At 41.0% G+C, this 25,430-nt stretch overlaps 1 protein-coding gene across 30 annotated transcripts in view; it reads right to left on the bottom strand.

Moving 5' to 3' along the window:
• DTNB (dystrobrevin beta) overlaps window positions 1–25,430 on the bottom strand; it is a 247,849-nt gene that overhangs the window by 109,536 nt on the left and 112,883 nt on the right. For all 30 annotated transcript variants that reach the window (XR_002342818.1, XR_002342817.1, XR_002342819.1 and 27 more), the window contains one exon: window positions 4,293–4,417. Coding sequence is in view for 26 of the 30 variants with exons in the window: in XM_021087742.1 (XP_020943401.1) it covers window positions 4,293–4,417 (125 nt within the window). In the remaining 4 variants the exon portion in view is untranslated. The remainder of the gene's footprint in view (window positions 1–4,292; window positions 4,418–25,430) is intronic.

Here is a 25,430-nt window from a genome sequence, read left to right as displayed (position 1 = left end):
ATATAAGGAGCAAATAATTCTAATCTTAAGCAAGCTCTTCCAAAAAATATAAAAAGAGAGAATGCTCCTCAGCATTTTGAAGATAGCAAACTGGGCAAACTTTGTCCTAAAAACAACCCCCCCCGGAAAAAAAACAAAAACAAAGGAAATTACAGGACAATTTAACTCATAAACATAGAAAAAAAGCAAATGAAACATAGCCGTGTGTTAAAAGGAGAGTTCACTTATGTTTATTCCAAGAATAAAGGGTTGTTTAAAAAACAATCAATGTGATGCCATACATTAACAGAATAAACTCACGCTATCATCTCTATCAAATCTGGCATTCCTTTTTGACAAAAAGAAAACACTCTTAGCAAACAAGGAATAAAAGAAAACCTCTTTTACCTGATAAACAGTTTGTACAAAAAACCTACATCAAATAACATACTGAGGAGTTCCAACCAGGAACCATGAGGTTGTGGGTTCGATCCCTGGCCTCGCTCAGTGCTTGAGGATCTGGCATTGCCGTGAGCTGTGGTGTAGGTTGCAGACGCGGCTCGGATCTGGCGTTGCTGTGGCTGTGGCATAGGCCGGCAGCAACAGCTCCGATTAGACCCCTAGCCTGGGAACCTCCATATGCCTCGGGGTGCGGCCCTAAAAGGTCAAAAGACAATAATAATAACAATAATAATAATAATAACAACATACTGAAATGAATGCTGAAAGCGCTCTCTTTGGGATTAGTACTAACACAAGGATGCCTAGGAAACTATTTCTATGCAATATTGCACTGTAGGTTCTAGCCAGGATAATAAAACCAATCATACAAAATTATGATTAATATATAAAAGTATAAGGAATGGGAGGGGAAAAAGGCAATCATTTGCAGTGATATAATATTTACAGAAAATCCAAAAGAATCTGAATACAAATTGCTAGAATTATGAACAAGTGATGCAAGATGACTGCAGAGTGGATTAAAATACAAAAAACAATGTGCATTTCCATACACCAGAAACAAACTGTTAAGAAACATAATTCAAAAAAGATACCATTTGCATGACTGTATACATTTGCCAAAACTCTCTGAATTGTACACTTAAAGTGGGAGCATTTCATTGCATGTAAATTATATCTCAAAATAACTGTAGGAAAAAGGCACCATTTGCAACAGCAACAATAAATGCAAAGTACACAAGAATTAATTTAACATATATAAGACCTTTCTGAGGAGAAATGATAAAGCTTTACTAAAAGGTACAAAAGGATATTTAAATAATGGAAAGACATAACACATTCATGGAACAGAAGACTTAATATTGTAAAGATGTCTGCTCTCCCCAATTTGATCTTTAGATTCAATAAATCTCTGATCAAAACTCCAACAAAATTTTATGAGGGACTCAATAAGCTGATTCTAAAATTTATATGAAAAAGAGAAAGGCAAAGAATAGACAAGACACTCCTAAAAAAGATTACTTAATCCCTTATAGTAATTAAGATAGTATGATATTGGCACAGTGATAGACATTTTGACCAAAGGAATAGAATAAAGAGCCCAGAAACAAGACCACACATATTTGAAAACTTCATTTATGACAATGGTGGCACTGTGGTTAAGTGGGGAAATAATGGATTATCCAATAAATGGTCCTGAGACAGTTATTATTCAAATGCAGAGAGAAAGCGAGAAAGAGAATTGGACATTTCACATCACATCACACACCAAATCCATTCCAGATGAATTAAAGACGTATGTAAAAGGGATACCCTCAAAACTCGAGAGAGAAAAAATAAATAAATCACTACAATGTTCAAGCAGGCAAGGTTTTTGTTTTTGTTTTTTAATTCAAATTAAAAACAGTAACCAAAAAAGGGATAAATTAACAAATTTAACCAAAAGCTGGATCATACACAATAGGTAAAGTCCACTATGAAACATAGTTGGGAGGGGAGAGGAAGCCTATTTTTTCCCTCAGTATGAAGACAGCAATGGGAAAACCAAAGGAAAAAACACGACCAAAACAGAACAAGAAAGCCAGCCCAGGAATGCCTCTGAACAATCCGCGGTGTGTAAGAAGGAAGATCCCACTGAACACTGAGAACTACTGGCCAGGGATCATGACGCGGGAACTAAACAAAGGGATACACAGAATCACAGCACACTGTTCAACTTCGTAATGAATGGTATTCACTGAAAATGCTGTTACTTGGTTTTCAACTTTTAGACTGAATCCTTCATAAATCTCAGAAGACTTCTTATGAGCAAAGGAGTCGGTTTTGACAATAGAAAAGCAATGGCAGGAGTTCCCGTTGTGGTGCAGCGGAAACAAATCCAACTAGGAACCATGAGGTTACAGGTTCGATCTCTGGCCTTGCTCAGTGGGTTACGGATCCAGCGTTGCCGTGACCTGTGGTGTAGGTGGCAGACATGGCTCAGATCTGATATTGCTGTGGCAGTGGCTGTAGCTCCTATTTGACCCCTGGCCTGGGAACCTCCATATGCCGCAGGTGCGGCCCTAAAAAGCAAAAAAAAAAAAAAAAAAAAAAGCAACGGCATAGATGATGGAAGTTAGGAGGCAAGAGGAGAATTGAGAAGTAGACGGAAGGTAATTATTTCCTCCTGTTTATGTAATGGAAGTCAAGGTATCTAATTTTTTTTTTTTTTTTGGCTTTTTAGGGCCACACCCACAGCATATGGAGGTTCTCAGACTATGGGTCAAATTGGAGCTGCAGCTGCCAGCCTACGCCACAGCCACAGCAACACAGGATCCAAACTATGTCTGTAACCTACACCACTGCTTGGGGCAACGTCAAATCCCTAATCCACTGAGCGAGGCCAGGGATCAAACTCACATCCTCATGGATAGTAGTCAGGTTCCTCACCGCTGAGCCATGATGGGAACTCCTTCATTTCTTTCTTCATTTTTTTTGTCTTTTTGCCTTTTCTTGGGCTGCTCCTGCGGCATATGGAGGTTCCCAGGCTAGGGGTCGAATCGGAGCTGTGGCCACCAGCCTACGCCAGAGCCACAGCAACGCGGGATCCGAGCCTCGGGATCTGAGCCTCGTCTGAGACCTACACCACAGCTCACGGCAACGCCGGATCGTTAACCCACTGAGCAAAAGGGCAGGGATCGAACCCACAACCTCATGGTTCCTAGTCGGATTCGTTAATCACTGCACCACGACGGGAACTCCAACACCCTCATTTCTTAAATGATGGTATAATTACCAAAAGCTGAGATGGGTTAATACGTGGAGTTATAAATGAGGCTGGTCCCTTACACCACAAAACAAATTCAATACTTTCCAAAACGTATAAAGCCAAGAAAAGGTGCTTTAAATATATTATTTAGAGACATGGAGGTATCCGCTAGCTGATCTATAACCCAGACAAAGCACGATAAAGCAGGGAGGACAGGCTGTGTTTCATTATATGTATTATTGTATTTTTTCTGCATTAGGAAATCTTAATCTATATGTACTATTTTAATAAATATGAAAGTTCAAAAAATTTCTAAATGAAAGAAAGGATCAAGAACCTAATGAGCTGAGCTCACTGAAGTAGGTAAAAGAAAATGGATATCTATTCCAGTAGGGAAACTTGTAAACATCCGATAAAGAATAATGTTCAAAAACCTACCACCAGCAGAGTACACTCAATATCATTATTTAATTGAGGGAAGAAATCAGGCTAGAGGCTGAATCTTATCCTTCGCTGTTTCTCCTCCTCCTTACTGTTCCACTTTATTTCTCTAGCTTTTTTGTTTTCTTCCAGCTTTTTTTTTCTTTAACAAGAACATTTAACTAAAAATAAAAATAAAAACCCACTAGTTTTATTTATAGAGTATAGTTTTCTGTTTCCTAATTTTCTCTCAATACAAAAAGAGCAAGTTGGATTGATTTTCAATTGCAGGTTGTTTTAAACTACTTTTAAAAGCTCTATGGGCATTAATTGTTGCAGAGAATAAAAGATCTTTACTGCCGAGTTAAGGGAAGAACACACAAACAGTAAAAGGCAACCTTGCCAGACCCAGCACAATAATTACTCAATGTATTAATTTTCTGATGGAGACTGCTCTGTACTTAGGCTTCAGGAGCTAACTCAGGAGCTGGGCTTCCACGTAGATACTGATGACATTCCATGGTGATTTAAAGAGCTGAATGCCTGAAGTCCTAAATTCCCCCAAAGTAAAGTAAAAACCGAAGGTTAAGTGTTCATGTTAAGTGATATTTGGTTTTGATCCAAAAGAATTCAGCAAGGTTTCCATTTCAGTATAAGCCATATCTATCTCCAGGTATATACTTACACTATATTTGCAAGGTCCAGTGGTTTCTCTGGTTGCTCAGGAAAAACAGGATGCGGGGGTTCTCTGGTGGGTACACACCCCAAGGATTTACTAATTGCATGGCTCAGCTTCTTTGCAGGGGATTTCTGTGTCAAGGTAGAAAACAAGGAAATAAGGAATTGAATTTTCAAAAGAATGAAAAAGAATTTTATTTATTTTTCATTTCAGTCTCCTTTGCTTATGAGTATACTTATCAGTGTTTTCTTTCTTTTTCTTTTTTTTTAGGGCCTCACCCACGACACATGGAGGTTTCCAGGCTAGGGGTCAAATTGGAGCTGTTGCTGCCAGCCTACACCACAGCCACAGCAATGCCAGATCCAAGCTGCATCTATGACCTACACAGCTCACAGCTGTGGAAAATGGAACTTGCTTGTAGCTGTGTGTCTCATCAATAGCACATCTCTACTTAACTTTTATATGCTGCCTGTCTATATTTTAACACAAAATAAGCCAAAATCTGTTTACCTTTATGACTATATGGGGAAAGATAAGTAATACCTTGTTGATAACAGGATGAATAGTACCAATTTCTTCAGAAACTTCATATATCGGCCCCACATCACCTACCACTGTCTCTTTCAACACATTAAATTCTGGGGAAAATCTCCATGTAATCTAATTTCCTGAAAATTATATGAAGCTAAGTCAAGTAGAAAAATTCTACTATTAACATTTAGAATGGATAAGCAATGAGATCCTACTCTATAGCACAGGGAACCATATCCAGTCTCTTGGGACAGACCAGGATGGAAGATAACGTAAGAAAGGCAATGTACATATTAGTATAACTGGGTCACTTTGCCGTACAGCAGAAATTGGCACAACGTTGTAAATCAACCACAATTTTTAAAAATGGGGGGGGAACCCAGAAATTCTAAACCTCCCCACAATTGCCCATCCTCTCCTTGCCCAACATCTAGCTGGAGGGCGACCCTGATCCTTCTCTGCTCCATCCTCTACACTGCCCCAGACATCACTCAGTCTTCTGCTTCATGGTCGATCGTCATTCACAGACTAAGGTCTACTCAGGAGCTTCTGCATCTGGCTCCCCCGCCTCTCTCCTCCTCCCTTCACCCCACCTCAGCATAAATAACAACTGCTCATGTAACCCAATGCACCTCAGCCCGTGCCTTTGTGAGACCGCCCTTTCCCAAACTATTTCTCGGTAAATTTTTGGCTCATCTCTCAAGACCACTTGTTTGCATGTCTCCCTTCCTCTCTGAAGATCTTCCTCACTGATCCCCAAGTTGGCACTCACCTTTCCAAGCTACCCACTTGCCAAGTACATATTTCCCCTGCTGCAACCTCCCAATACTATGTTACACTTTCTCATTTATGTGCCTATTTCTGTTAGACCAGTGCTCTTGAAGGGCAGGATCTAAATTTTATTCTTCTGTGTATTTCCAGAAACTGATGTACGACAGAATGCATTATTTGAATAAATGATTCACCTAGACGAATTTTCTAGATTGCTTTTTCCTTACTAAACAACATAAGCTTAATTTTTTGAGAGTTATGATTTGGGGAGGCGATAATCAGAGGACACAAGAGAACCTTTACAACTAAACACTACCTCAAGAGTCCATGCATTCATTTCACGATTTTTTGCTACATTAACGACCAGCTGGGTCATTAATTCATGCAGTCTATGTGAAGTAGATTATCACACAGACTACTTGAACTGCATCCTGAGTAATAACAGCCATGAAATCCCAGGTTTCATGTGTATATTTTACAATAAACATTAAAATAAGACTGTTAAAAGATGTTTCCCTTCCTATTGCCTAATATTCTCTAGCAGTATGCTTGTTGTACTTTCGAAAATACTGCCCTAAGACAAGATTTAAGATCAAATCCCATGCCAAATCTCAAAAATATAGATAGAAAGGTAAAATGAATTCATCAAAGCCAATTCCACATAGTTAGGATACATCAAGAGATGCCTGATAGGTATGAGAAGGAGAAAGAGATTGGAAGTAAATATACATAGGAATTACCTAAGGGTCAGGATCAAACCAACAAGAGTATTACCCTGAAAAATTTAAAGATAACGCATACGATTAGGTTGTCTAAATAGGTAAATACATGATTTCCTTAAGAAGATCTCAAAGAGTGAATGATGATATAGGCCTGAAGTGAATTTCTTTGCGGAGCTAGGTTAGGAAACTAAGATTAACAAAGCCTGTGAGAAAGAGCTTGAAAGACAGAGATACTACTTCTCCTGCCTACTTGGCTCCTAGGACAGTGCCCAGGACTTGGTAGGTAGTCACTAAAAAAATATTTACAGACGTGCAGGGAGTGAGGGAGGAAGAAAAGCAATCCGATCCAAGGGTAGGGACTGCTGCCTCCCACACCATCTAAGCGCCAAGGCTAGAGGCACTCCAACAGGTCTTTGTACTTTTCCTCTCCCAAGAACCCCAAGATGGGGAGTCCTTAACCTAGAAAATTAAATCTCCTCCAGACTGTCTTAGGCAATGATTTTCAATTTTTGTGCATTTTCTTTTATTTACTTAATTATTTATTTTGCCTTTTAGGACCGCAAGTGCAGCATATGGAAGTTCACAGGCTAGGGGGTCGAATCAGAGCTGCAGCTGCCAGCCTACGCCACAGCCCAGCCACAGCAATGCCAGATCCGAGCCGAGTCTGCGACCTACACCACAGCTCATGGTAACGCTGGGTCCCCGACCCACTGGACCCACTGATTAAGGTCGGGGACCGAACCCACATCTTCATGGATAGTAGTCAGATTCATTTCTGCTGAGCCATCATGGGAACTTCTCTTTGAGCATTTTCAATACCTCAATCCACTTTACCCAATTTCAAAATATTTCCTACCATCTTTCAAAAATATTACAGGTTGTGCTTAAAAATACATCGAAGTGTATAAAATGTACATGTATAGTCTGAAAAGTGATAAAACACCCATCTAGCCACTATTCTGTCTGAAACAGACCACTATCAACACTTTAAAGCTTTGCTGTGGGCCCCTTCCCACCACACCTGTTTCTCTCCTAGTAACCAGAATCCTGGCTTTTGTATTAATCATTTCCTTGACTTTACTATTTTAGCAACTATGTACTATAAACGACACGACTTAATACACGCTTCAAACCTATATAGACTTACTTTTTTTTTTCCCTGCAACTTGCTTCTTTTACACAAAATTATGTTACAATGTGTCGATGTTGGAGCACATAACTGTCATTCATTCAGTCTTTCACGGCCTGATTGTACTTCACTGCTTAATGAGATTATCATTTATTAGCCTTTCCAGGGCTGATGAGCATTTGGTTTGTTTCCATTTTTTCCCTCTCGGTCACAATGACGCTATAAAACTTTCTTGGCCACGTGAAAGAATTTCCTAAGAGTAGAATCATTGGGTCATACGTTATACATATTCAGTTTTACGAGGCACTGCCAACCTGTTTTTACAACGTGGTTACGCGAATTTCCACTCCCATCAGCTGTGTGAGAGGCTTCCTGCCTCTCTCCATTCTGGCGAGGCCTCGCTACGGTCAGACATTCTAACATTTGCGATCTGGTAGGGGATGAATGTTATTGTGGTTTTAATGTGCAATTCCCTTATTACTAGAAAGACTGAGCATCTTTTCCAGTGTTTATGGGCCATTTGGGTTTCTTCATCTGTGAAATGCCTGCTCCTGTCTTTGGCAGAGTGTTTCCTTCGGTTTGTCTTCCTCTTAACGGATTCTTAAGAGTTCTTCATATTTTTTCAATTTTAACCCTACAGAAGTTATATCTTACAAACAACTTTCCCTTTAACGTTTGTTTTTGGAGAATGGTCATCTTTAAGTGTACAGTAGTCCTCACTTATTAATCTTTTCTTTCATATTTTGTGCCTTTTGTATTTTAAGAAATACTCCCCTCCCTGAGGTCATAAAGCTATTCTCCCAGGTTGACTTCATTATTTTATAGTTTTTAATCTTTCATGTTGAAGTTTGAATCTACTTAGGACTGATTTTTTTGATAGGCATAAGGAAATAATCCAATTGTATCCAATAAGGATAACAATTGCCTCAGGATCACTTGGTAAATAATCCATCCTTCTCCTACAAACTAGACATTTCATCTATTTCTATCTCTGAGCCAGTGATGATTTAATTGTTGTAGCTTCCTCTTATAATTTCAGGCAGTACCAGTGCTCCAAACTTTAATTTTTTTTTTTTTTTTCCTGCTTCTTAGAGCCGATCCCATGGCACATGGAAGTTCCCAAGCTAGGAGCTACAGCCGCTGGCCTACGCCACAGCCATAGCAACACCAGATCTGAGCTGCGTCTGCAACCTACACCACAGCTCATGGCAACGCCAGATCCTTAGCTCAATGAGCAAGAGCCAGGGATTGAACCCTCATCCTCATGGATCCTAGTCGGGTTCTTTAACTGCTGAACCACAAAGGGAACTCCTGAAACTTCATTCTTAATTAGCAGAGTCTTTGTTATTCTTGACCCTTCATACTTCCACTTAAATTTTACTATTTATTATCTTTTTTTTCTTTTTTCTTTTTTGGCCACATTGGTGGTATTTGGAAATTCCTGGGCCAGGGATCGAACCCATGCCACAGCAGTGACAATGCCAGATCCTTAACCCACTGAGCCACCAGGGAACTCTTACATTCTTTGTTTTCTGTATGGCAATTCTAAGAATTGTTGGGAAAAGGGTTAAAATTACCTAATTCAATAACAAATTTTTCAATTTCTTGAAAATTAAAACTGGAAACTAATAACGACTATGCTATTACTTGTATATCTGTGTAGAACTGCTATGTTCATCTTTTGACTTTTTGTAAACTTTAACTCTGGTAAAGATTTTTTTATTGTAATATGTACATAATATAAAATATAACATTTTAACCTCTCCCATACAGATTTTTGCCTTGAAATCTATTTTCTGAGATTAATATAACTTCACTAGGTTACTTTTGGTTAGTTCTTGGCCTGGCGTGTATTTTTTCTTCTTTCTTATTGAGCTATAATGGATACATAGCATTGTATAAGTTTAAGATGTATGGCATAATGATGTGACTTACATCATGAACTGATGACCACAATAAGTGAAAATTTATCATCTCGTACAGATTCAAAATACAAAAGAAAAAATTTTTTTCCTTATGATGAGAGCTCATAGGATTTACTCTTAATAATTTTTGTATATAACATAGCAGTATTAAGCTTATGCCTTTTTTATCCTTAACATTCAACTTTTTTTGTGTGTATCTGTTTTATGGGTTTTTTTTTCCTATTTCCTATAAATAGCACACAGCCCACTTTTTTTTTTTTTATATCCATTTGACAACTATTTCTTTTTATCTAGAAATTTTATTTATTTATTTATTTTTCGGTCTTTTTGTCTTTTCTAGGGCTGCACTCGAGGCACATGGAGGTTCCCAGGCTAGGGGTTGAATCGGAGCTGTAGCCACAGGCCTATGCTAGAGCCACAGCAACACCAGATCCGAGCTGTATCTGCAACCTACACCACAGCTCACAGCAACGCCGAATCCTTAACTCACTGAACCAGTAACCTCATAGTTCCTAGTCAGATTTGTTTCTGCTGCAGCACAATGGAAACTCCTCATCCAGAAATTTAGTTAATTCACTGATTACTAACATATTTGGATTTATTTCTATAGCCTTGTACATCATTTTTTCTTTTATTTTTTTCCTTTTTAAGTTTTATTTTTATAATTTCATTTTGTTTTCCCTTTTTTGGCAATTATACTCTTTGAGTGCACTTCGCTGGCAGTTGTGGGTTTTTTCCCTCCCTGAAACGGAAGTGATGTTTACTGAGAATTTAATGTCAGGCATCTGAGAGGTGCTTTACACACATACAGAGGCTCCTTTAACCCTCACAATGTCTTATGAATTAGATGTCAATAGTCTCAACTTTATAGGTGTAGAAACTATAGCTCATATGAGCAGCCCCATCTCACCCCCTTCACAGTGCCCCAGAGCTCCTCATCGGGTAAGCTAACTCGGAGAGAGAACGGACAAGGGATCGTGGAGACAGCCCAGGACAGCGAGACATCCTTTCGAGGAGTCAGAAACAGACTGGAGATGCAGGTACCACACTGGGGGTCATGGGAGGAAGCTCGGCTGCATGGGGGTAGGGACATCTCCCACTGAGGGTGGCTCTAAGGTCTTCTCAGGTAACTGCGGACCAGGCACTAAGATATTCTAAAATGTCTCTGAGCTCAGATGACTGTATTTTCCATCCGCCTCAAGCTCATTCCTTGCACCGCACAGTCTTCACCTTCATGCTCATGGGCCCTGACACTTGGGAGCACTTCAACCTAATGAAACAAGCTCAGGATTGGGGCCTCGGAGGCCATTCCTGTCCATTCACTTCAAATTACTCTGAGTACATCATCCTGAGCACAAAGCCACCCTTGGAGGGGATCTGAGCAGAAACATAAGCTTATTAAATCCTTAGAGAAGCCAGGAACCTCCTCTTTTTTTTTTTTTTTTTTGGCTTTTTAGGGCCACACTCTCGCTATATGGAAGTTCCCAGGCTAGGGGTCTAATCAGAGCCCCAGCTGCCGGCCTTCACCACAGCCACAGCAACACAGGATCCAAGCCACGTCTGCGACCTATACCGCAGTACAAGGCAATGCCAGATCCTTAACCCACTGAACAAGGCCAGGGATTGAACCCTCAACCTCATGGTTCCTAGTCGGATTCATTTCCATTGCACCACGACAGGAACTCCAGAACCTCCTCTATTTTAACATGAACCTTTACCACAATCTTCATCAGCATCCATACTCTCATCCTGTAACTTAAAATCCTTTAACCACGCCTCAACTATATTCACGTCAAAGCTGATTAGTACTTCAGCTGCATCTTATTTTAAGACCAACGAAATTGGTCATGATTGTTTTACACATGGTATCTATTTAAATTTACCCACATTTAGTAATGTGGGTAAATTTAAATAAGGTAAATTTCCACTGTGTACAATCTCTTCTTCTATCTTTTTTTTTTTTTTTGTCTTTTTGTCTTTTTGTTGTTGTTGTTGTTGCTATTTCTTGGGCCGCTCCCGCGGCATATGGAGGTTCCCAAGCTAGGGGTTGAATCGGAGCTGTAGCCACCGGCCTACGCCAGAGCCACAGCAACGCGGGATCCGAGCCGCGTCTGCAACCTACACCACAGCTCACAGCAACGCCGGATCGTTAACCCACTGAGCAAGGGGCAGGGACCGAACCGCAACCTCATGGTTCCTAGTCGGATTCGTTAACCACTGCGCCACGACGGGAACTCCCCGTCTTTTTGTCTTTTTAGGGCCATACCCGAGGCATGTGGAGGTTCCCAGGCTAGGGGTCGAGTGGGAGTTGCAACTGCCGGCCTGCATCACAGCCACAGCAATGAGGGATCCTTAACCCAATGAGTGAGGCAACGGATGGAACTCACGTCCTCAAGGATACTCATTGGGTTTGTTAACCACTGAGCCACGACTCCTCCCATTTCTTTCTTATTGCTTCAGTTTCTGTTTTTCCCAAAGCATGTCCTTTATTAGTTCCTTCAACAATGGTTTATTTATTGGTGGCAAACCCACTGAGACTTTTTCTGAAAATATATATTCCTTCTTTGCTCTTAAGTAGATTAGCTAGGTATGGAATTCTAGGTTGATCTTTTCATTCTATCCTTCAAATCCTTTAATTGCCTCACTTTTTCCATTTCCCTATATCTGTGTTCAATATTCTGTTTCCTAGTCAATTTTCTCACGCTTATTTTCCATTCCCTAAGTTTTGCTATAGCTGTCTCTAATCTGCTATTTAACCCTTCCATTAAGCTTAACCTTATTTTTTTATTTCTAGAAGTTCAATTTGGTCCTTTTTCATGTTGACTTGTTCCTTTTTAAAATGTCATTATTCCTAAGCTTAGTTCTTTGGCTTTTAAAATGTATCATTTTCTAAAGTTCTTGGCATATAAAGCTACTGTTGTGTTTGCTGATTCTCCCTCATAGAAGAATGTTTCTAAGTTGAGTTTGCAGTAATTGATAATGAGCTCAGCTTTAGCAGAAACATTTTTTTGTATGGGATTCCTATCTGTACCTTCTCTGAGCCCGTGGAGTATTTTTAGTCCCTTTTCCTCAGGAGACAGCCCTTCCAAAATTCCAGCCTTTAAAAAATATCGGTTCTACTCACCTTGAGTAGACCCATTTCCTATGCCACGGAGGCACTAACCCCCTTCACTGGCCTAAATTCGGCATCCAATATGATAAACCCTGGGGAAATGACAATTTTGGGTTTAATTTTTTTTTTTTTTTTGGTCTTTTTGCCATTACTTGGGCCACTCTCATGGCATATGGAGGTTCCCAGGCTAGGGGTCTAATCAGAGCTGCAGCCACTGGCCTTCGCCAGAGCCACAGCAACGTGGGATCCGCGCCGAGTCTGCAACTTACAGCACAGCTCATGGCAACATCGGATCCTCAACCCACTGAGCAAGGCCAGGGACCGAACCTGCAACCTCGTGGTTCCTAGTCAGATTTGTTAACCACTGCGTCACGACGGGAACTCCTGGGTTTATTTTTTGATGGCTAGGATTTTCTCTGACTTTTATTCAAGTTCAATTCTGCATTTCAGTTTTATTATATTTAATCCTACATGCATGATTGCCACAGGGAATGGGAGGCTACAATTAGCTTAGTCTATCATCCCATTGGAGCTAGCATTAGGCCAGTGTGATGGACAGACCTTTTTTTTTTTTAATTTTAATTTTTTGTATTTTTAAGGCCACACCTTTGGCATATGGAGGTTCCCATGCTAGGAGTCCAATCGGAGCTGTAGCTGCTGGCCTACACCACAGCAACGAGCTGCATCTGTGACCTACACCTCAGCTCATGCAATGCCAGATCCTTAACCCACTGAGCAAGGCCAGGGATCGAACCTACACCCTCATGGATGCTAGTCAGATTCATTTCCACTGAGCCGTGATGAGAAGTCCTGGACAGACCTTTTAAAGTTGAATTATTTTTGCACTTCCAGGATAAATGCTACTTACCAGGCTCAAATTAATTTACTAATTTTTTTTGTCTTTTGTCCTTTTCAGGACCGCACCTGTGGCATATGGAGGTTCCCAGGCTGGGGGTCGCATCAGAGCTATAGCCGCTGGCCTACGCCAGAGCCATAGCAATGCCAGATCCAAGACGCATCTGACATTCACACCACAGCTCATGGAACACCAGATCCTTAGCCCACTGAGTGAGCCCAGGGATCAAACCCGCAATCCCATGGTTCCGTTTCTGCTGTGCCACAATAGAAATGCCCAAATTAATTTACTAATGTTTTAAATGTAGAATTTTGGCATCTATATTATAAGGATGGTTTATAGTTTTCTTTTCTGGTGCTATCTTTGTCTATTTGCAGATGGAAGTTATGCGTGCCTAGGAAGATTGGGCTGCATGTAGACCTTTGATTCTCATTCCAGTATTTTAACTTTGTCTATCATTCTTGGCAGTATTTGTTTTCCTAGAAAACTGTCCATATTCATTTAGGTCTTCCAATTCATCAGCATAAAGTCGTTCTGAGTATTCTCTCACAATTATAAAAGAAGCATAACTAGACTATATCCAAATCCCTATTTTTATTGCTGATATTTGTTTTACTTAAAAATATTACACCTGGTGGCATTTCCTGGTTGCTCAGGAGGTTAAGGATCTGGCATTGTCACTGCTGTGGCTTGGGTTGTTGCTGTGGTGTGGGTTTGATTCCTGGCCCACGGACTTTCATATGTTGTGGGAGCAGGCAAAAAAAAAAAAAAAAAAATTATGCTGGTCAATAGATTAGATCCATTTTACTAATTTTTTCAACCAATCGCCCTTTTGATATATTTGTGATTTATATTTCAATAACTGCTGTGTTCATCTGTAGTTCTTTTTCAGTTTGAGTTGAAACCTAGGTTTATTTTCAAACATTCTTTCCTAGGAAATACCCCCCCCCCCTTTTAGAAATGCACCTGTGGCATATGAAAGTTCCTGGACTAGGGATGGAATCAGGGCTGCAGCTGCCAGCCTAAAGCACAGCCACAGCAATGCAGGTTCGGAGCTGCATCTGTGACCTAAGCTGCAGCTTGCAGCAACAGTGGATACTTAACCCACTGAGTGAGGCCAGGGATTGAACCCAAAACCTCATGGATACTAGTCAGGCTCTTGACCCACTGAGCCACAATGGAAACTCCTAGGAGATACTTTTAAGGTTATAATTTTTCTTTTGTGTATTCATTTGAGATATAAGACATAGATTTAGATATGTTGTGCTTTTCTAATCATTTAATTTTGATCATTTTGATCATCACTCATCTTCATGGTATAATTTTATTTATTTATTTTTTGGTTGTTTTTTCTGTTTTGTTTTTTAGGGACGATCCATGGCATATGGAGGTTCCCCAGCTAGGAGTCTAATTGGAGCTGTAGCTGCCAGCCTGCCTACACCACAGCCACAGCAACGCCAAATCCAAGCCAATCTTCGACCTACACCACAGCTCATGACAACACTGGATTCTTTAACCCACTGAGAGAGACCAGGGATCAAACCTGCGTCCGGATGGATGCTCGTCAGATTAGTTTCCACTGAGCCATGATAGGAATTCCTTTTTCTGTTGTTGGTTTCTAATCTTACCGCATGTGGTCAGGGAAGGCTCCATTCTGCGTAAAGGCAAAGGCCAGAAGGAGGTAAAGGAACGAGGCCTGTGGACATCTGGGGAATGAGCTTTGCAAGCAGAGGGAAGAGCAGGTGCAAAGGCCTTGATGTGAGCTTGCCTATTGTGGTAAAGGAACAGTAAGAAGTGCAGTGTGCTTGGAGTAGAGTGATGGGAGCTGAGAAGAGGTGAGGTGAGAGAGGTGCTGAGACTCAAGAGTGGTATAGAGCCTTCGCCCTGAAGAAGATGGGAAGGTGTTAGAATGTGCTAACGATCTGGCAAGGATCTGATTATTAACAGAACCATTCTGGCTGCTATACTGAGAATACCCCGAAGGTAAGAGGGAAGAATTAGGAACACCACTGAGAAAGCCTCTGTAGTAATTTAGAAATGTATATGTTTACACACATATATACACGCAAACATATATAAACTGCAGTGGCTATCAAGAACAGGACAAAGAGGCTCACAACTGATATCAACTCTCACAAGTTATACTTTTTAGCATTTTAAATTCTGCACCTGTGCCCTTCCCAATATTGTTTGCCTTGTTTTGTTTCAGATTTATATTTTATACTACTTTTTCATCCCATTATTATCAATGGTTTGTATTCTTCTCCAAAATAGCATGTGGTTTTTGTTACTGTGTTATGTGAGAGTTCTTATCTTTTTAGTAGGTGAGTTTAAATCATCTTCATTTATTTTAATTACTTCTATCTGTTTAAATGTATTTCTAACAACTTATTTTGCATTGTCTGTTTTACTATGATTTTTTTCTCGATATTTTTAGGGCCACACCCATGGCAATATGGAAGTTCCCAGGCTAGGGGTCAAATCAGAGCTGTAGCCACCCGTCTATGCCACAGCCACAGCCACAGCCACTCCAGATCTGAGCTGCATCTGCAGCCTACACTGCAGTTCACAGCAATACCAGATCCTTAACCTGCTGAGCAGGGCCAGGGATCAAACCTGCATCCTCATGGATATTAGTCGGGTTCATTACCATTGAGCCACAACAGGAACTCCACTATGATTTTTTCTTTTTCTATTTTCCTATCTTCTATTGTATGGGTCAAGGTTGTTTTTTCCTAAGGTCTTCTAATTGTTGTAGTTTTTATCTTTTTAGGGCTGCACCCATGGCATATGGAGGTTCCCAGGCTAGAGGTCTAATCAGAGCTGCAGCTACCGGCCTAGCCACAGCCACAGCCACAGCCATGCCAGATCCAAGCCACGTCTGCGACCTACACCACAGCTCATGGATCGGTAACCCACTGAGAAAGGCCAGGAATCAAACCCGCAACCTCATGGTTCCTAATCAGATTTGTTTCCACTTCACCATGATGGGAACTCCTCTTCTAATAGTTTTAAAGTTTCATAATCTAATTCTTCTAATAGATACCTTTAATTTTTTTTAACCCTTATATTTCAATGTATATTTAAAATTTTATTTTCTTACAAGCTAGAGATAATGATATCCTATTATTCTTCTCTGGAAATCTTTAGCATTCTCTTAATTCTTTTTTTCACCCCCAACTACAGATTCACGCTGTTTTTTTGTTTGTTTGTTTTTTGTTTTTGGCTATGCCACGGCACATGGAGTTTTGGGCCAGGGACTGAACTTGTGCCACAACAGTGACCCAAGCCAAGGCAATGACAATGTCAGATCCTTAACCCACTGAGCCACCAGGGAACTCCCCATGTTGCTATTTTTGTTAAGTTACAACTTACTAAAAATCACCATATATTTTACAATCAATATTTATTTAGATTCAATAGTTTTTGATTTCTCTGCTTCTTTTTTTTTGTCTTAAATCCCTTTACTACCTTCTTAGTTCATTTTTTCCACCACTGCAGTGTATCTTCTAAGGGTTCTTTTAGCAAAGGGCTTTCAAAAGTCCTTAAATTCTGAAAATGTTACTGTAGTGTCCTTGCTGCTGAAAGAGTTAGGTGAGAACAGAATTTTAAGTTCAAATCTATTTTCTCTCAGCACCTTGAAGACATTCTGTTGTTTCTTAAAACCAGTGGTTTGTCTAATACCACCTGGATTCTTACTGTTTTGTAGCCCGTCAGTCTTTTCTTTCTAATGTCTCCTAAGAACTTCTCTTCCTCATTATCACCAGGATGTACGCAGGTGCTGACTTGTGTTGCTTCTTTTGAAAATCTATTCTTCTCCACAGTTAGTAGGCTGCCTACTGAAGGGCTCATACTTTTTAAGTTTCGGAAATTTTTAATGCACTATTTCATCAAACATTGTCTCGTCAATTTTCTTTACTTGCAACTTCTATTAGATAAATATTGGAACTTCCAAATAGTCTAAATGCTTCAACCTTTGTTTCACAGTCCCTCATCTCCTGACGCTGAGTTTTCGGAGAATTTCTTGCCGTAACCTTTCAGTTCAATAATCTCTTTTTTATCTAAACCCAGCTTGCTATGCAGCCCATCCAGTGAGTTAGTTCAACAACTGTATTTTTCATTTTCATTATTATTTATACTTTCATAACTTCCACTTCTTGTACTAAGCATGAAAGTCTCTTCTTGGTCCTCTAAGGAAATTAGATTGACCTATTTTTAAAGTTTCTTTCTGACTGTTCTACCCCATGGGGTGTAGTTCTGCTGTTTATATTTCACTGTGCTAGGCTTCCTCTGGGTTTTCATGCAAACATCTCTCACAAGACTGTTCACTTGCCATCTTAACCAATGGTGGCCTCCTGGGTGGGGGCCTCATGCTGAATCTGCTCTGACAAAATCAGCAGAGTAGCTTCAGGGTCCTGGCAGTAGTGAGGGCCTCAAAGAGGCAGTGTAAGGAGGTCCTTTCTTCAACTTCTCCTTTAATATAGAACTCTTTCGCTTCAAGACGTGTTATGGCTTTAGCTCTGCAACATTCCTTCACAATTTTGAAAGGGAATTTATTCATCAGACTTAATGCTTTATCATTTCTATGGTTTGCTGCAGAAGGGGGGAAGAGGGAGTGTGTGTTTGGTCAACCATCTTGAAACTGGATCTATTACTTCTTTAAATATCATTTCCCTGCATTATCTTTAGGCTCGTTCTGGAACTCTTATTAGATGGCACTCCTCAACCTATCCTCCGTGTCAGAATTTTTTCCTATTACTTTCTCCTTCTGTGCTGTGCCTAGGAACAATTCTCTGCTCTAGGATCCAGCACAAATCTGCTGTTAAGCTACAGACACTGTTAACTGGCTTGTCTAATGAATTACTTATTTTAACAAAGCTTTAATTTCCAAGATCAACACTTAGTTATTTTGATAGATAAAATAACTCCTCATTTCTCTCCAAGAGTTCAAATATATGTATTTTAAGATCTCATTCTGCTTATTCTACTAACTCTGCATCTGAAATAAACTCTTGTGTCATCTCCTCTGCATGGCTGTGGTGGTGATTTTTCATGAAGTGCTCATCTTTGTAGTTGAGATCCCTGCTGAGACAGTCTACTCTATGCGCACTGACTGTTGGAGGGGGGAAGTGGGACTCGGTTTTGGTGAGAGTGAAGGAGGGACAGAAGGTGCCACCTCATGGAGGAGCTTTGTAACTAGTCTTATGAACACAGTCTTATGATCCCTATTCTCCTGCAATTTGCCAAGCACCTGGACCCCAGCCCCGTCTCTTCAGCTCAAGGTCCTATATACACTACATCTGCCTGAGACACCTTCACGCCGTGCTACAGAACCGCAGTCACTGTGTCACTTGCCCAAAGTCTCTCCTAGTTACTCCTATCAACCTTTTAAGTGTGGACACTCTAGATACTATTCCTTTTTTTTTTTTTTTTTTTGCTATTTCTTTGGGCCGCTTCTGCGGCATATGGAGGTTCCCAGGCTAGGGGTCGAATCGGATCTGTAGCCACCGGCCTACGCCAGAGCCACAGCAACGCGGGATCCGAGCTGCGTCTGCAACCTACACCACAGCTCACGGCAACGCCGGATCGTTAACCCACTGAGCAAGGGCAGGGACCGAACCCGCAACCTCATGGTTCCTAGTTGGATTCTAGATGCTATTTCTATCCTGAGGAGCAGTGTTTTCCCGCCCCTGTTTTGAACCAAGGTTTTCTTCTGCAAACTGACCCCATCCACTTTTCAGGGGTTCTTCACATCTGGGACCTGCTGCTTTTTTTCCCCCTCTAGGGTACTTGCAGATTATTTTTAAAATTCTAATCTATCATTTCTAAGTATTTGGGGCAAGATGGGAAGATGACAGCATGTCCTCAAACCACACCCTGAAATGGAATTCCCAGTTCTTTGCTTTTGTTTATTAAAAATATATTTTAAAATTTTTGTAATATCTCATATTATTTTAAATGGCTTCAGAATAACTGCTTTATTAATAAAAAAATTACAATTGCTAAGCTCCAGTTTATCTTAATTTGCAAAGCTGTAATTTTTTTTTTTTTTTGATCTTTTTGCCTTTTCTAGGGCCACACCATGGCATACGGAGGTTCCCAGGCCAGGGGTCGAATCGGAGCTATAGCCGCCGGCCTACACCACAGCCACAGCAACTCGGGATCTGAGCCGCGTCTGGGACCTACACCACAACTCAGGGCAACGCTGGATCCTCAACCCACTGAGCAAGGCTAGGGATCGAACCCGCAACCTCATGGTTCCTAGTTGGATTCATTAACCACTGAGCCACGACGGGAACTCCGTAAAGCTGTAATTTTGATTGATTACTACATGAGAGAAATATAATCCATGTAAATTTTGTTACTCTTGCAAGATTTAAGAGTAAGAGCTGACAGTTATGAAAATATAGCTAGGTAAAACAAAATGTAATTAGTTCACATATGAATGCTTATAAATTATAACCTCTTAACCCACAAAAAAGGAACCATTGTTATCTCAACTGGTTCAATACTAGCTGAGGCAGGAGCTGTCTAAAGAACAGCAATATTGGAAGTTCCTTTGTGGCTCAGCGGTAACAAACCCAACTAGTATCCATTAAGATGCGGTTTGATTCCTGGCCACACTTAGTGGATTAAGGATCCCATGTTGCCATGAGCTGTGGTCAGGTCGCAAACGTGGCTTGGATCCCACGTTGCTGTGGCTGTGGTGTAGGTCGGCAGCTGTAGCTCTGACTCAACGCCTGACCCAGGGACTTTCAAATGCCGCACTTATGGCCCTAAGTAAGAAAAAAAAAAAAACAAAAAGAACAGCAGTATCATGGATTGATCAGCAAATAGTTTCAGCTTCCTTTTCAGGGATGAAAAAGAATATACATTTGGTGGAATTCACTATCAGCAGACTGACGTTCCTAGGTGTGCGACAAGAGGCACTGCAGTAGTTATGGCTACAAACATACCAACCCTGGGGGTGGGAGGAGCGCCCTTGAAGTATAAACATTAAGCATAAACAAGTTATAACTGAAAAGGCTGGGAGTATGTAGAGACGAAAATAAAGTGCAAGGCCAAGCTCTGTTCCTAATTGAGCTGTGACATCAACCTAGCCCGGGTGGAAAGCATCCTGTTTTGTGTGGGGCTGGCATGCTTACCAGTATACACAGCAGGGGAAAGTGTTGCCCTGAGTACTGGATTTCCCTATAAAACATCAGACTGATGATATGGACAGAATTTCCTTTCTCTGCAGCTTTAACTGGCAGTTCACATTCCCAACTTCTTCAAACAATTTGTTAAGAGTTTTTTTCCTCCATAAGAGAATTAAAAGTAACATTTTTCTTATAAATGAAGACCTGAATACATGGTAGAGCTCAGACACTGCTGGTGGGACTGTGAAGTAGTAAAGCCACCTGGGAGAGCAATTTAGCAAAATCTGGTAAAAGATGTACATTCCTCTGGGCTCAGGAAGTCCACTCCTAGAAATATACCCTAGAAACTCTCCAGGCTGCACGAGATGACCTACACCAAAAAAAATCCTCTAAAGTTTTGTTTGGAAAAGTAGAAAATTAGAAACAAGTTGAATATCAATCAATAAGAGTATAAGTAAAATGTAGCATATTAATAGAACTGAATTTCATATGGCATTGAAAATAATCATATCAACATGAAGATCATTTTACACACAATGTAGGTGAACAAAGGAAGCTGCATGAAGATATGTGCACTATGGTGCTATTTTGATGAAGGTTAAAAATATGAGAAACGATGCTATACATTTTAATGGTCATATACATATGTAAAGTAAAAAATACAAAAACATGAATGGGAATATTAAGCACTAAATTTAAAATAGAGGTTGGAGTTCCTATCATAGCTCAGCAGAAATGAATCTAATAACTATGAGGACGCAGGTTCGATCCCTGGCCTCGCTCAGTGGGTTAAGGATCCAGTGTTGCTATGAGCTGTGGTATAGGTCGTAGACGCAGCTCAGATCTGGCGTTGCTGTAGCGGTGGCTTAGGTCAGCAGCTACAGCTCTGATTCAGTCCCTAGCCTTGGAACCTCCATATGCCACGGGTGTGGCCCTAAAAAAGACCCCCCAAAAAAAGATAATATACAGGTTATCTCTGAGGATGGAGCAGAGTGGAAGTGGGTATATACTATGGGCCTCTTTCCACATCTGTACATATAGATCTATTTTACTTATTTTGACTTCTATGCAGAAATTCCATAGCTATTGGAGTTCTCGCTGTGGCGCAGTGGTTAACGAATCTGACTAGGAACCATGAGGTTGCAGGTTCAATCCCTGACCTTGCTCAGTGGGTTAAGGATCCAGCGTTGCTGTGAGCTGTAGTATAGGTCGCAGATGCAGCTCGGAATCTGAGTTGCTGTGGCTCTGGTGTAGGCCGGCAGCTACAGCTCTGATTAGACTCCTAGCCTGGGACCCTCCATATGCTGCAGAAAAGTCAAAAAGACACACACACACAAAAAAAAAAGAAAAGAAATTCCAATTCCATAGTTATCATGACATATAGACCATAATAAATTTAACCACTTTGCTTCTGTTGGAGATTTTGGCCATGTTCTCATACAAAAATTCTCATATATTTGATACAAGTCTTTGTGGGAGAATTCCTATATGAAGAATTGCTGGCTCAAAGGTCATGGGCATTTAAAATTTTATTTTTCAAATGCTGTATCAATTCACACTCCAAGAATCTTCTAGAGTCCTCTTCTCCACACTCTTGCCATAACTGAATATCATCAATCTCTCACATTTTTTTTTTTGCAAGTTGGGTAGACATAAAATGAACATTTCCATGATCGAAAGTAGTTTAAAAACTGGAACAAGTGGGAGATGAGAACTTTATAAAGTTCTTTAACAAACATGGGAGTGCATAGGCTAATAACATACTAATGACTTCTGAGCTAATAGACAAATGAACGGATAATTACAATAGCATGATGAGTGTCTTAAAAGAGACGTTCAGTGCCACAGGAGAGCATGAAGGGACATGTACATCAGCCTGGGGAACAGGAAAAGAGGCACTGGCTGAGCTGAATCTCAGAGGCTGTAGAGAAGGTGGCAAGGGAAACTGGGGAGGATGAGGAGGAGAGGAGACAAAGGCAGCTAGAAGAACAGACTCAGAGACAGAAAAGTCTTAGGAAAATATGGTAGAACAAGCAACTGGAAATGGTTCAGTTCTGCCGTCGTGCTGTCTGTGAGTGAAAGCTATAAATAAAAGTCCCAAACCAAAGACATAACTGTAGAAGCTTTCAAAACATTACTCCATAAGATAAAACCTCAGTGTGCTACAAATCATCTCTGATTTAGAAGCGGCTTCTAGCATACATGGAACAGATAGTTCTCTGGCTCAAATGCAGGAACAGATTGCGTGGCAGGATAGACTGAGGAAGGAGAAGCATGACCAACACTTCAGGTTTGGGCAAACAAAGGGTCTACTCCACTCAAACAAAAAGGAGCAGAGAACAAGAGTACTACGGAAAGAGATCCACGGGCAGCCAGAGTCCCAGGAAAGGGAGGCTGGATGGAGGTCAGAGAGCGTGAAGGTTGGAAAACCGAGAAGATCACCCACGTGCTTCTTTGTACGGAAGCACTCTCTGGGACCCAAAGCCTAACAGGGCCTAGAAATGTTTATTGAACAACTACCAAAGCAGAAGCTCTTTGTCTGGCTGAGACCGCCCACTGCATGACTACACCTGGGCACAAGGTACCTCCAGAGGTTGTCACAAACACTGCACAGGTCCAGGCAGGAAAGGAGCCAGCAGTCAACGTCATACACGATACGGACACACCAGGAACCAAAGACAAGCAACACTATTACCCAGCTCTGAAAGAGTGTTTTCCCAAATTGTCTGACAAAAAACTCCTGGGGTATTTGTTTAAAAATAAAACAAAACAGGATTTCCCACTGTGGCTCAGCAGTAACAAACCTGACTACTATCCATGAGGATGTGGGTTTGATCCTGGGCCTCACTCAGCAGGTTAAGGATCCGGTATTGCCGTGAGCTGTGGTGCAGGTCACTAGTGAAGCTTGGATCCTGCTGCGTTGCTGAGGCTGTGACGTAGGCCAGCAGCTGCAGTTTCCATCTGACCCCTAGGGGAACTTCCATATATTGTGGGTGCGGCCCCCCAGAAAATTAAAATTAAAAAAATAAATAAAAATTTTGAAATAAAAATAAAAAAACAGATTCCTCTGCCTCAACTCAGACCTGCTAAGTTAGAATTCCCAAGGACAGAGACTGGGTACTCTCTACATTTAACAAGCTGCCCAGCTGATTCTTCTCAATTTGTAAAGTGCTGATTTAGAAGTTCTTACCAAGACAAAAAGGTTAAAAAAAAAAAGGTATAACTATTGGAAATGATTAGATTACTGTTTCCCACAGGTGATATAGTTATTTAGAAGTCTAAGAAAACAAACTGGGAGTTCCTGTCATGGCGCAGTGGTTAACGAATCCGACTAGGAACCATTAGGTTGCGAGTTCGATCCCTGCCCTTGCTCAGTGAGTTAACGATCCAGCGTTGCCGTGAGCTGTGGTGTAGGTTGCAGACACGGCTCGGATCCGCGTTGCTGTGGCTCTGGCGTAGGCCGGTGGACTCCGACTGGACTCCTAGCCTGGGAACCTCCATGTGCCACAGGAGCGGCCCAAGAAATGGCAAAAAGCCAAAAAAAAAAAAAAAAAAAAAAAAAAAAAAAACTGAAAAAATTATTAGCACCATGTATTGACAGAAAAGCTAGTGAGACTTCAAGATGGAGATGTCTATGGGCCCAGTGAATACAGCAGTGAATATAGCAGTCTTAGCTGCACTAGAAGCTTGGGCTGGAACTAAGAGCTGCAAAAATCCGTCAGTGTTGGGTTGGGGGGTGGGGCGGGAGGTCATCTAAAACCTGGAACTATGTGGAAACACTCAGAGGGAGGGCGCTGCGAGAAAAGACAGCTCAGGGAATCAGTGTTATGCTCTGAAACTAATATAATATTGTAAATCAACCATACGTCAACTGAAAAAAAAAAAAAAAAAAAAAAAAAAAAAGAAGAAAAGCAGCCCAGGAGAGAATGACAGGGAACACAATATCTGGTTTGTGACAGATAATCCGGTTTCATAAATGGACATTTTGTAGTCACTAGATGGAGATTAAAGGTAATGACTATAAGAGACACGTGTATTACATTTATTTAGAGAAACAGTTCTACAGGAAATCTCTATCTTAGAATGTACTTGATATAGAGGCAATAACCACTGATCTATGGAGTTAGTGGAGAAACAGACAGGCAATTCACACTGCTGGGTCCTACAGACCCCTCTAGCCCTCTCTACACATGGAAGCAGGATATACATGCTCCAGCTCAGCTCTGGTGGCCACCTGTAAGCATCAAAAAAGATCTAACGCTGGAGAAAGGGCTGCGGGTAAGATGCCTGTCAGAGGAAACCGCTCACTTGAAGAACTGCTGGGTTTCGGTTAAGTCACACATTTCTCTGTAATGGAAAACCTCTCTGTCATCTCTTTGCTCTAAAAATAATCAGGCTAGTTGAAGAAAGGGCCTTATTGTTTTATAAACTTTACACCAATACTTCCTTTGATTAGCATCCATCCTTCTAAATAGCTGAGTCCATTTCAAATGTTCTGCTTCTAAACTCAGCACTTCTGCAGCTGTAAATGGGTTTAAGAATAAACAGTGCATCCAAATACCACGGCAGAACGGGGGCAATGTTCAGATGCTGCAAAGAACAATATTTAAAACATCTCACTCATTAAGGATCCGGCATTGCCGTGAGCTGTGGTATAGGTCACAGATGCGGCTCGGATCCTGTGTTGCTGTGGCTGTGGTGAAGGCCGGCAGCTGTAGCTCTAATTCGACCCCTAGCCTGGGAACCTCCATTTGCCGTGGTGCGCCCTAAAAAGCAAAAAACCCAAAAAAACCCAAAACCATCCCAGTCAACCTAGTGAAAATGCTGATAAACGCAGTCAGGATACCTCCAGCCTCTGCCTTTCACCTCGTGGATGGCCCAAGAAAGTCCTAATTTCAGAGGGAGGGCCTGGGGCACAGAGGCAGTCAGCTCAGCCTGTCATCAGGAGAACTTAGGGGC

The sequence above is a fragment of the Sus scrofa genome, chromosome 3 (assembly GCF_000003025.6).
Source record: "Sus scrofa isolate TJ Tabasco breed Duroc chromosome 3, Sscrofa11.1, whole genome shotgun sequence".
In the NCBI taxonomy this organism is placed as follows: Eukaryota; Metazoa; Chordata; class Mammalia; order Artiodactyla; family Suidae; genus Sus; species Sus scrofa.
This window is presented reverse-complemented; position numbering and strand designations above follow the sequence as displayed.